Source organism: Akebia trifoliata, chromosome 3, assembly GCF_017979445.1.
Source record: "Akebia trifoliata isolate Shusen 1 chromosome 3, ASM1797944v1, whole genome shotgun sequence".
Taxonomy (NCBI): Eukaryota; Viridiplantae; Streptophyta; class Magnoliopsida; order Ranunculales; family Lardizabalaceae; genus Akebia; species Akebia trifoliata.
Window position 1 is genome coordinate 5200932 of NC_141377.1, and position 12384 is coordinate 5213315.

A 12384-nucleotide genomic window follows, 5' to 3' on the forward strand; every position below is an offset into this window, starting at 1 on the left:
GAATGATTTAGAAAGGGAGTAGATAAGGGATATTCCATACGCTTCAGCTATTGGGAGTTTGATGAATGCTCAGACATGTACTATACCAGATATTAGTTTTGCAGTTGGAATGTTAGGAAAATATCAAAGTAACCCGGGAATAGATCATTGGAAAACTGTAAAGAAGGTCATGAGGTATCTACAAGGGGTGAAAGATTATATGCTCACTTACAGAAGATCAGATCATCTAGAAGTGATCGGATACTCAGATTCATATTTTGTTGGATGCTCTGATAGTAGAAAGTCTATATCGGATTTTGTATTTCTACTAGCAAGAGGAGCTATCTTGTGGAGAAGTGTGAAGCAGAGCATTATTACTTCATCCACTATGGAGGCTGAATTCGTGGCATGCTTTGATGAGTCATGCTTTATGGTTGCAGAATTTTATCTCAGGACTTTGTTGACTCTATAGCCAGGCCGTTGAAGATATATTGTGACAATACCACAATTGTGTTTTTTTCTAAAAATGGAAAATACTCGAACGGTGCAAAACACATGGAGGTCAAATACTTATTGATTAGAGAAATAATCCAGAAACAGTTAGTTTCATTAGAAAACATTAGCACCACTCGAATGATAATTGATCCATTGACAAAAGGATTATCATCAAAAGTTTACAGAGAACATGTTATCAGGATGGGTCTTTTAAGAAAATTGTTTATGTATTTGAAATAGATTACTCTGAAGTGGTTATGTAATTGACATTAACATTAATACTGAATAAAGTTTGTTTCTGCTTATTTCCTGTTTCCATTTACATTATGCATATTTTGTTTAGATTTAAGTAATACAGGAAATGTCTTGACAAGACAAATGAAATGGGCACAATTAAAGGTTATATCAGAAATGGTATTGATGGCGTAGTACATGGAAGGAAGTATGACATACAACTGCCATGACACACATTAATATCTAATCAAAATATGGTATTAAAAAATCTAATAATATATCGGGAATATTGATGATTTTAAAATTCATAATCACGTATAAAATGGTTTTGGTTATAGAATCCTAAAGATGAGTCTTTTTCGAAATGTTTTGAAAATTCACTATTAACACAATTGAACTAATGGATCAAGTAGGAGAATGTTAGAATTCTATATCGTGTAGCCCATTGACCTCACGGTTTCTATTGTTTAATTGCACAAGAAGTCTATATACATAATAGATACCAATATTAAAGAGCCCCAATATCTTTATAATTATGAATATTCTTTAAAGTTAGTAAGAGACCTTGATGAATAGGAAACTTACTAAAAGAATAACTTAGGCCCTCAACCTTCATCTATAAAAGGGATTGGCGACCCCATATTGGAAGTACGAATAAGAGAGAACGTATGTGTGGAAACACATAAAGTAGAAAGTTCACAAGAGCAGGGGTGGAGCTAGTAAGGAGCTGGTGGGGGCAATTGCCCCCACAAAACTTTGAGACACCCTTATATTTTCAACTAATTACATGCCCCATTTGTCCCCACTCCCTCACCTCTCTCCCCATTTGCCCCCACACCCTCATCTCCCTCCAATTTTTGCCCCCACACCCTCACCTCCCTCCATTCAAGTTCTTCAACCATACAACTAATCATAGTTTGCCCCCACTACAAGAAAATCCTGGCTCCGCCCCTGCACAAGAGTGATATCCATCAATCACTAATACTTAGCCGATCCATATGGAGAGAAGGGAGAAGGTGAGTCTAGAAGAAATGATCAATTTGATTGGGGTTTCGAAAGTTTTGAGGAACATGTGGATAGAGAGGCACATCTCCAACATTTTGGATCAACGATTTCACAATGGCACAAGGTAAGTACCTTGAACTCGTTTTACATTGAATGAATAGTGTGTTTGAAATATGTGATAGATTAGATCCTATTGGGAAAAATCAAAGTTTATTAAAGTCATGTTTTAGGATTTTGAATGCGTAAAATCTAAAATACCAAATATGTCAAGCCTTACTTAGTTCATGGAATTTTTTTTTTTTTGTCTCAAAATACAATTAACTTGTATGGGCACAAAAATACTAACAGTATGGATGCTTAGAAGGCACGGTTCAAGCATTTGAAGGAATGGATAAGAAGAGTGGACTCTTTGAATGCGATGACTTCGGGTCTGGCTGCAAATGGGGAAAGCAGAAAAGCAATTGAACTCTTCTTGAAGATGGAGGGTATGGGTTTTCAGCCCAACTCAACAATGTTTAATGGTGTTCTGAATGCTTGCAGTCTCGTAAGATTGATTGAGGATGGGATTTGGTATTTCGGAAAAATGAGTTGTGTTTATGGGATCAAACCAGGCATTGCAAACTATGGGTGCGGGCATGGTTGATCTGTTTGGCCATGTGGGTCTGTTTGACAAGGCAAAGGAGATCATGAGAACAACGCCGATGAAACCGGATGTGGTTATGTGGAAAGCTTTATTGGGTGCTTGCAGAATCCATAGAAATCTTGAAATGGGGAAGAAAGCTGGGCTTCATGGGTGACCATGCAAACTATGTCCTATTATCAAACATATACGTGACGGCTGATAAATGGGATGGGGTTCATAAATCAGGTAAAGATACCATTACATACCTGCAAAAATGACTTCAGAAGAGGCAACATAATTGCCCGGTAATCTTGGGCAGAAAAAGACCCAAGCTTCGACTCCAATGCCCAGATAGAAGTGCCAGCATGGATGATCTTTGCATCAATTTTGCTGAACTACAAGAATGAAATACTATGTCATTAGAATAAAACATTGTCATGGACCACAAGTCATGGTTTTAGTCTTGCAGATAAAACTACCTGTATAGAGAACCAAGCCTTGTGTCTCAGAAATGCTGTTTCTATGCAAGTGTCCGCTTGATACATTAAGTCCTGCATTCTCCAATCCTCATCTTTGCCAGTCAAAGATTCCTCGTATCCAAATTGTGAGACTTTAAGATGTTGTGCTTCATTAAGAACAACTGATACAGCTTTAAGCTCATTCTTCCTCTCAGTAAGGTCTTCTTTCCGCTTCTTGAGGACTACCTCGTAACTTTGAGAAACGAATTCAGTTGCTTCCTTCCTTCCTTTACGCTCTCCGATATAGAGTCTCTCGACTGTGTTGAAAGCTACTACAAGGTCCAGTCTCTCACATAAACTCTCGCACCAGGTCTGTAAGATGGAGTTTTCCTCTTTAATTTTTTGCAGAATTTCCATCCCACAACGTGTTTTATCTTCCCTCAGACATTTCCATGAAGCCAGTTGTTCCCCACTCGAAGAATCTTCTTCTAATATCCAGCTTGACAGTGCATCGCTATCAGCACTATCGTCCATGGAACCACTCTTCTCCAAAAGGAGACATAAAGAATCACCATAAAAAATGATCCTCTTATTGATTTCAGATTCATGAGTGACACGATGTGTCTCATCATCTATGTTGCTATCCTTCTCTTTTCCTGACCAACAAGAAATAATAAGATCTTCCAAGAATCTGAAGATTGTTTTAAGCTCTGAAGGTGACAAGAAGCATAAACTGAGAGGTGATTGTTCCAAGCCAATGTTAAGAAACCGTGAACCATGAATGATGCGTTGTATCTTGTCCATGGTGAATCGTATCACCTTAGTAATATGACTTGCAGTAAGATAATTATGTCTCAGAAGTATGTGGAGCATGATAGGAACTTTTCTAAGGAGCTCCGTACGCTCAGAATCATCAGAAAGCGGCCACCTACGTCCAAGATAAAATACCTTTGTCCACCAACTACTTCCACATACCATTAATTCAACATTAGAAATCTCAGCATGGTTTCTACTTGTTTCCACGAGTTTCTTATTCTGAGTCTTCTCCGCTTTGGATTCTTTCTCCGTCGCCTTATCAGGAGAACACTCCGATTTATCTTTTGATCCTTCAAGCATTTTTAATGAACCAGAAATATCTATTGGGTGCCATGGACCATTGCGAATCATGGCAACCCAATCATCTCCAACTATTTGAGGAAAAAGAGATCGCAAATTTGACGATAGGACTTTTACATGATCCCTTTGAACATGTTGCATAAATGAAACATAATCAACAAGTTTCTCATTGCAGCTTGGGCAAGCCCAGAATTTCCATCTCCCATTGGCTTTGCCAAAAGACAGAGCTTCCGACAGAACTTCCATCTGCAATCCATCCTTGAAATGGGTTTCGAGATTGTGAACACTCACTTTGAGCAAACTTTGCTTCTTATCGAGACTCAAAGATTTCCAATATGATCGAACCCAATCCTTCTTCACCATCGAGGAGACAATATTCTTTAAATTTTCCTTCTTACGACGATCGCTCACTCGCTTATTCTCCTCCTCATCATTCTTCGATTGGGGTGAAATAGGTTTCTGCTCCAAGTTTTGCTGCTGCAAGATTCTCCACTCCGTTGTTGCAGAAACAAGATCCTTCTTAAGCTCTTCTGTCAATATCCGTTTCGTGGGAACCGACCCGACCTTCGATTCAGTCAAAAGATGCTTCATCCAAATTGATATCAAAGCAATGTTGGATTTTTGAATTAACGAACGAAGGTTCTGCTTCACATCTGCTACACTAGCCTCTCGTATGGATACCTCCTCCAAACTACCCTTTGTTGGATCGTAGGGATTTTCAATCGATAATGCCCGACTACATTCTTGGATAACCTCTTCATACCCTTTACGATCATTCGAAGCAATGTAGAGTAGATTAGCATAGAAATGAAGAAGCTCGATCCAATTTGGAACCAAAGAAATCGCTTTTCTTGTAGATTCGATTGCATACTTCAACTGTATTTCTTTCTCATTAAGATCATTAATTAGGGTTGCAATTTTAACAGAAATTAAACCTTTAACTCGGTGGATGACTGCTGAGGTCGTGTAACAGAGATTCAATTCTTCAATGAGCTTTAGGGCATTGGTGTTGTTTTCCTGTCTAATAGAGGTTAGGTTTTCCTCGCAATCGAGTTCGGTTGAAGTCTTACATTGAACGAAATCACCAGATTGAGTGACATTTTGCTTCCGCTCATCTTTAATGGAAGCAGAAGCCCTAGCAGCAGAACCTCGCTTCTTACGCCCCATTGATGGTTAAATTAAGAGCAAAAAACATTGATTTTGATCCACAATTGCTGACGTAATAACAAGATTAACAGAGAAATTCAAACAAGAAGGAAAAAAATTTCGATCGATCGATCGATCGGTTCTCTCTCTCTCTCTCCCCCTCTGAACTACCAACAATGGCTGAGATTTTTCTTTATTTCTTTCTTGATTTTTGAATTCTTGATGAGGCGGTTTTTAAAATCTTAAAATCTCTGTGAGACAGTGAGAGTGAAGATTGGTGAAGACGGCGACCCAGACCGCCAAGTACTAACTAACGGTCCAATAGTTTTTAAACCCGATTTGGGTTTTTTGGGATCGACCGATTTGAACCGAAAGAATCTTGTTTAAACCGGTCCAGTTGATTCCTCTAAAACCAAGGATGTCGTGCAAGTAAAAACAGGGGATGTTGTGATAATACCACGCCATTAATCTATTACTATACCCTTTTTCAAGAATACTTTTCCTCTTATCTTCTCCTCATTTTCAATAATACCCCTCAATATTTATTATTATTATTATTTTTAACCCCTTAATTCCAAAGAGAACTTCCATGTGTCAAAGACACAAACAAACTCTAGTAATATATAATGATAGATGTGCGTCATAACTAAAATGTGTAATTTTGAAGAACCCCTTTATGTTTTACGTTTTGGTGAAGAGTGCTGATAATATAATGCCCTTTTTGACGCATGCCCCTGACGTGTTTGCTCACAGTCCAACAGATGTTTGACATGTGGCACAAATGACATTAACCATAGAGAGAGCCCACAGATTTATTTTTTAAGATTTTAAATCTTAAAAAAGGGTCCTATGGCCGTCATTGACAAATCCTACAACACAACCATCTAGATTTCATGAAAATATTCATATTAAAAATAAAAATAAAAACTTGTTCTTCGAACTCGATCCAAGGTGTTGAAAACAGTCGACTACCGAGCATCCAAATTTTAAAATAAAATTCAACCCTGAAAAATAACTATTTTAATTTTTTTATTTATTTTAAAGTTCATATAATTTTATCCTCTACAACCCTATTTCATTGGATCATGTTTTTGAATGTCACAAGGTGATCAGTTTAGAAAGGTTTTTTTGTTTTTTTTCTTTCACAATGGGTAGGAGAGAGAAAGGGGCATGGGTCAAAAAGGGCGTTATTTTATCAAAATTCTTCAGTGAAATTTGGAGTTATTCCCTTTGTTTTCAAAGACATATCCTTGATTTTTATCTTACATCAGAAACTTCCTTGGAATTAAGATGATTCCTTAAATATCATCTCAAAACTTGAGGATTATTCATGCAGAAAGCATTGAAAGTGGCAATTCAGCGACTGAAAGAAGAGCAATAGACAACAAAATTATCAACTTTGACGTTAAATTGATACATACATCTGTAAGCTACACTTATGACGAGACCCATGGGGGCGTAATGTTTTCTATGTACGAAAACTTTTTAACTCTGCAAATGAAAACAATCTATGCAACCATTTGGATACAGTAAAACTGGTCTTCTTCGTATGGGACTATGTTGTATGTTATTGACAATGTGCCAAATATGTTGAGAAGTCAGCAAGATAAGCTCTGTTTGTGCATTTATGCCAAGTCAAGCTTGCGGTTGCTGCTCTTCCCTTCAAAACCAATCTCTAGACTTTGAGTTCATTCGTCGTCTATTTTCCTCATTTTGAAACCAAAAACCTCTTTATGTAGTACACTGTCGTCCTCTGAGAGAAACAATTGCTCCCACAAGAGTCACTTATATTAACTACAAAACTTTTCAGAGGATGAGAGAATCTCCAAGTAAAAGTTAATCTACAGCTTCAAAGAAAAGAATCTGAGGTTGTAAATGCCCACTTTTACACGTGGTGAGAACATCGTTCCAACTGCCAGTTACCTGGATGAATCAAATTGGATAAGAAAAACCAGATAAAGGACATAACTAACAGAACTAAACAATCAATAATTATTAAAATATATATATATATATATATATATATATATATATATATATATATATATATATATTTGAAATTGACCTTGACAGTTTGGTCGTCATAAAGGAACCATCTTTCATCCCCATGATTATAAATAAAGCACACATAGTGTCGTCCACAATAGCAAACCTACGAATTACAAAATAACAATTAGGGCCCAAAATAATTGATAAGAAGCGCTCTTTTTAACACACATGACTAATCGAATTTCAAAATACATGTAATTGATAAGATACTCTATCTTATTATAATTGATCCAATTATTTATATACATAAATACATAGAAACACATACATGACATTGTTCAACCACATAATTCAATAATTGTGATTGGTTTATGACTGAGTTGTTTGAGCTGAAATGCTTATTTCAGCAGTTCAAGTGAAAGTTAGTCAATAAAGACTATCAAGGAAATAAGTGATAGAACTATAATAACTATTTGTTAATCTCATTCACTAAAGCAACTAAAATAATATTTGAATCAAAGGATGCAAGGGTTATCCTAGCATACCACGGAAACCAGGTAACGTTTGTTCCAGGGATCCAGACCACGATACACGACACCAATGTCTAACTCGGTGGTTAGGATTGCCAATGTTGCAGATATGTTGTTTTCACTTTCATGGACACTCTGCCAACCCAGGACTGCAAGATAAGAATAAAGACTTATTAAGAGTGATAGAAGAATAACTAATTTCTCAACAAATTGACAATTTACCTGTTGTGAACACTTGAGGAGGTTTTGACAGAATATGATGGATATAGTTGAGTTTTCCACAGCCGCCAACTTCTGGATCACAAGCTAATTGGCGATCAATCGCTACAAGATTCAAAAGCTCATCAAAAGAGCTGTCTGCAGACATAATCTGAAACCAATTACAAAAACATAAAACTATGTCCACAATCTCAACTCTCCAAGTTTAAAATTTCTCCTCTTCAAAGAAATGATAAGTGATTCCATGATTATGAACAAATAATTTCTTAAAATGAGACATGCCTTCATTGTTTGGAGAGAATTAGCATTGACGTTGTGATACAATGAAGTATATTTCTGACATCTGGATTCCAGACCACAGCTGTTGCAGTTCATCCGCTGAAAGATGTTCATTCCAAAAAGACTATGTGCTACACAAGCATTGCTTCGACATACCCAAGACCCTATGCAATTAGTCTCTTCTAATTCAGCATTGAGTTTACGCGATCCAAAAGTAAATGACTTATGGAGGCAGTCAAAGATTGCTGCCAATACTTCAGAAGCATCATTCATCTGTGCCTGTCAATTGGTCTTGCACCTATTAGATAAATTATTTCAATAAAAGCGAACACACTGCGTGGAAATAACCAACTATAATTTTATTATTTGTATCGTGGGTTAAGACTGGAAAGTTGGTTGATGCGATTTAAAGGTGAAATAGGAAATTCAGTGAGAGATACCACCACATTTGTGTGAATTTACCTCCTGGAAGAAATCACTATTTGGATAAAATTTGCTTAGAGCAACTCTCAGACAAGTAGGATCAACTGCTTCACTTTGAGTTTCTATTTCTGATTCACTCAGTGCATCAAAAATATCATATAATGCACAGATAACACAAGGATTTCCGATGGTGTTATGCCATGATATTGATCTTCCCCAAAATTCAATTTTAAACCGCGTTAAATTCCATAAGGACTGCATTTTACAAAAGAAACTCCGAGTCAACAGAAAAACAGAAAAGAGTAGAAGTGAAGTGCCATGAAATATCATAGAATGGAAAAACTCCTAGAAATTATGGATTTTCCAACCTGTATGATTACGTTCAAAAAGCAATTGTTTTCACCAACTTTATTTTTCAGCCCTGTCCCAATCACATTCTTTCCAGTTGTGCTGTTGACTACAACTTCATTTGGCAAACTTTGACGTGCTTGAAATTTATCTGAAAATAAAACAACATAAAAGGTCTGAATGTCACCAGCACTGTTTTGTGATTCCATGTAACATGGAAATGAAAGTACAGGTGTCCAATGCTGTAGTAATTGCTGCAGTAATATAATAAATGCATAACTATTGCAAGGTCAAGATCATCGATTGTGAATTTTGAGCTATGGATAACTCCAGATGTAAAAGAAATCCTCAGTATCTAAAATAAGTAACCATCATAAAAAGTAAGATGCGAGATGAGTATCATAGAAGTATATGGATACCACCTAGGTCTGTTGAATTATGCAAGTAGCCTTAGATGGAATGGAAGTGTAATGGATTGATGTCTATTAATAATGATGAAGCTCAAGGCTGAGATATAGACTGTTAATTGCAAACGAGTATGTTGAGTCAAGGTTAAGATCCAAGAAACCTGGGATTTCTGTAAAATCGATCTGGAAAAGGCTGTGACCATGTCAATTGGGAGTTCCTGAGATTGTATGGGTTTCAATGAGAGGTGGATTAATTGTGTTATGAAGTGCATATCCTCGTAATCATTTTTATTTTGTTCAATGGGCGAGCTTTTTCAAGAGTTCTAGAGGCCTCAGGCGAGGTGATCCACTATCTCCATTTTATTCAAAATTTGGTAGTTGAAGCTTTTGGTAGACTGATGTGTAGGTAAGTGGCTACCAGGAGGCTAGAAGGCTTTATGGTGTTGCACGTCCAGTTTGTTGATGATACATTAAATTTGTTTTGGATGCCTGCTATAATTAGGTCAGATTCTTTGCGGGATTGCTTTGTTGCTTTGTGGCCATCTCAAGTTGTGAATCTGAAAAAAACAAGTTGTTCAGGTAGGGGTAGTAAATACCTTCAATCTCTTGTTGATTTTTTGGTATGTTAGGTGGACTCATTTCCTTGGTCTTCCAATGATGCTACTTATGGAGTTGAACCATTTGGGATTATGTGATTGAGAGAGTGGGGAACAGGATTGGATCTTGGAAAGTTCAATATTTTTCTAGGGGAGGTAAGCTGACTCTGATCAAGAGCAGGCTTGCTAGCGTTCCAATATACTTCTTTTTCTCTATTTGCATGTCTAGAAACGTGGAAGCTTATCCGGAGAACTTATTAGGAGCTTTCTTTTACGGGGTAGGACGATCCTGTTCAAGGTTTTTTTTTTTCCATTTGGCTAGCGTCCTTAGATAAAATTGTCACCTGCATACCACAATATGCATAAGCGGATTCATCTCTCAAAATTTTCTCTCTCTGCAAGGAAAATAGGGAATCTATCAATCATTTGCTTATCCTTTGCAATGCGCGTGAAATTAGGAAAATTTTCTTATCTATTTTTTTATGTGTCGGTACTCCACATGCTCCATAATTTAATTACTTTGTGACAGGTTGAACTAAATCTTTCACCCAAAATTGACGATCTTGTGGTACTTGAACCCTTTTGACATTTGTTGGCACATCTGGAGGGAGAAAAATAGTAGGCTTTTCTTAGGAAAGATAGATCTATATAGGAGTTTATAATTGGTATTCTAAAATTTATCATTTTTTGAGTAAGTTGTAGCATTCTAGTTTTTATGTATTTTTGTGCAAGTTGTATGAGGAGTTCAGAGCTTTTTTTTTTAGGATTGTTTATTTTGGTGGGATTCAGTTTTACTGAAGTCACATAGTTGTTCTTTCTTTCCTTTTCTTTTTCTCCTCGTTTCCTTCTAATTGTATCTGGAGGTATCCTCGGCCTCCCTTTTTCTATTTATAATATTGTTCTTTATCTAGAATAATAATAATAGTACAGTACCTATAAAAAGAAAATAATAATGGTAAGGAAGTTAAAATTTACCATTACTAAGTTCAACCTAAGGTAGAAAAAAGAATAAATGCAAATAACAGTCCTAGTGCACCAAAGTACAGCCATGCTTATGATGAGCACCACAAAGGGTCCCCTGAGCCGTTGCAGTAGATTATTATTATTTTTTTTTTGAAAAGTAGCCGTTGCAGTAGATTATTCTTTGATGTGACCATCAATTGGTGAATTCTCAATTTCATAATTACCTTTTTCAGATGACAAGGCTTCAAGCGATTTGGTAGAGCTGTATTGTGGTTTTCCTTGCCTTCGTTTCCATCGGCATTGACGAGTAAGCAAAACTTCCGAAGTTCCTTCGTTAGGAAGGCCTTCATGAAACAAATATGATTTAGGGAACAATTCCAACAGATAGAATAATTTGACCAAAAATATGTAGTGTTATTTAAGAGTTGTTAACCTTGCCCTCGAGAATTGGTAGAGGATTTGCTGGGCAATGCAGTTCCCCCTGCACTTTGTATGGGCACACTAAATATATCATCGGAAAAATTAGGCTTCCCCAGTGATGGATCCTCATAAGCCTCGTAAGGCTTCTCATGAAAGCTAATTGAGGGGCTCTCAACTTCTGAACTCAGCACCATGTCGGGCCCTCCAGAATACGTTCTAGACTGAACATTTGGGTCACCAGAATCTGGTTTTGAGTCAACAACAGATAATTCTGGTGCCACGTTCTCTACAATGCTTCCACTAGCCTTCTCATGTAGTTCTGCTTGGAGCTTCTGTTTGCCCTCATTCTCAATTTTCACTTGATACCCCGGAGTTTCTTCAAGCGTTTTTGGATCTGTTTCAGTCTCAAGTTGACATCTAAATTCCTCTTCCTTCGGTTCCAAGTCATCCGACACAACAGGAAAGTGACTGCAGTATGCACATTAGCACATAATAAATAAAGAATAGTGATTGTAGCGAAGAAGAAAAAAGGAAGGATCATGTATGTGCCTAACAAGAAAGAGACGTACGTTCGTTCTGCAATTTCCTCATTACCACCACTAGCCTGAAAAATTCCAGACAGCATTAGCCCCAACATCTGCGAAGTTGTACATTAAAATAATTATGCACCTAATAAAGTAACTCAACAAGACAGAGACAATTACAACCTTTAAATTCTTAGCTTTTCGGTTACCCTTGTTCTTTTTCTTATTCTTTGACTTATTTTTCTGTTTCGAATGATCAACTCCTTTATTGATACTCTTGTTGTCATTGAGTGCAAGTTCAGCTAAAAAATCTTTTGACATATCAGGCTTTCCCATTGATGGATCATCACAAGGCTCATGAGGCTTCTCATGACAGTTAATTGAGAGACTCTCAACTTCTGAATTTGGCACCATGTCAGACCCTCCAGAATACGTTCTCAACAGCTCATGAACATCTGGATCACAAGAATCGGGCTTTGAGTTAACAACTGACAACTCTGGTTGCACGTTCTCTACAATGCTTCCTCTAGCCTTCTCACCACCAGTAGCCTGAAAAATTCCAGAAAGCATTAGTCTCAATGTCAACGAAGTTGTATATAATATAACTATGCACCTAATAAAAGATCCCAAC

At 37.0% G+C, this 12384-nt stretch overlaps 2 protein-coding genes across 2 annotated transcripts in view; both read right to left on the reverse strand.

Annotated features, from left to right (window-relative positions):
* The window catches only part of LOC147405692 (uncharacterized), a 32289-nt gene extending 26984 nt beyond the window's left edge, over positions 1-5305 (reverse strand). Inside the window, exons 1-2 of the mRNA XM_086433498.1 lie at positions 2815-5305; positions 2602-2730 (exon numbers count right to left, since the gene is read on the reverse strand). Coding sequence (XP_086289624.1) covers positions 2602-2730; positions 2815-5076 — 2391 coding nt within the window. The 5' untranslated portion in view covers positions 5077-5305. The remainder of the gene's footprint in view (positions 1-2601; positions 2731-2814) is intronic.
* Positions 5306-6501: 1196 nt separating this feature from the next.
* LOC147405693 (uncharacterized) overlaps positions 6502-12384 on the reverse strand; it is a 68391-nt gene continuing 62508 nt past the window's right edge. Inside the window, exon 14 of the mRNA XM_086433502.1 lies at positions 6502-6978. Within this exon, the coding sequence (XP_086289628.1) occupies positions 6892-6978 (87 nt within the window). The 3' untranslated portion in view covers positions 6502-6891. The remainder of the gene's footprint in view (positions 6979-12384) is intronic.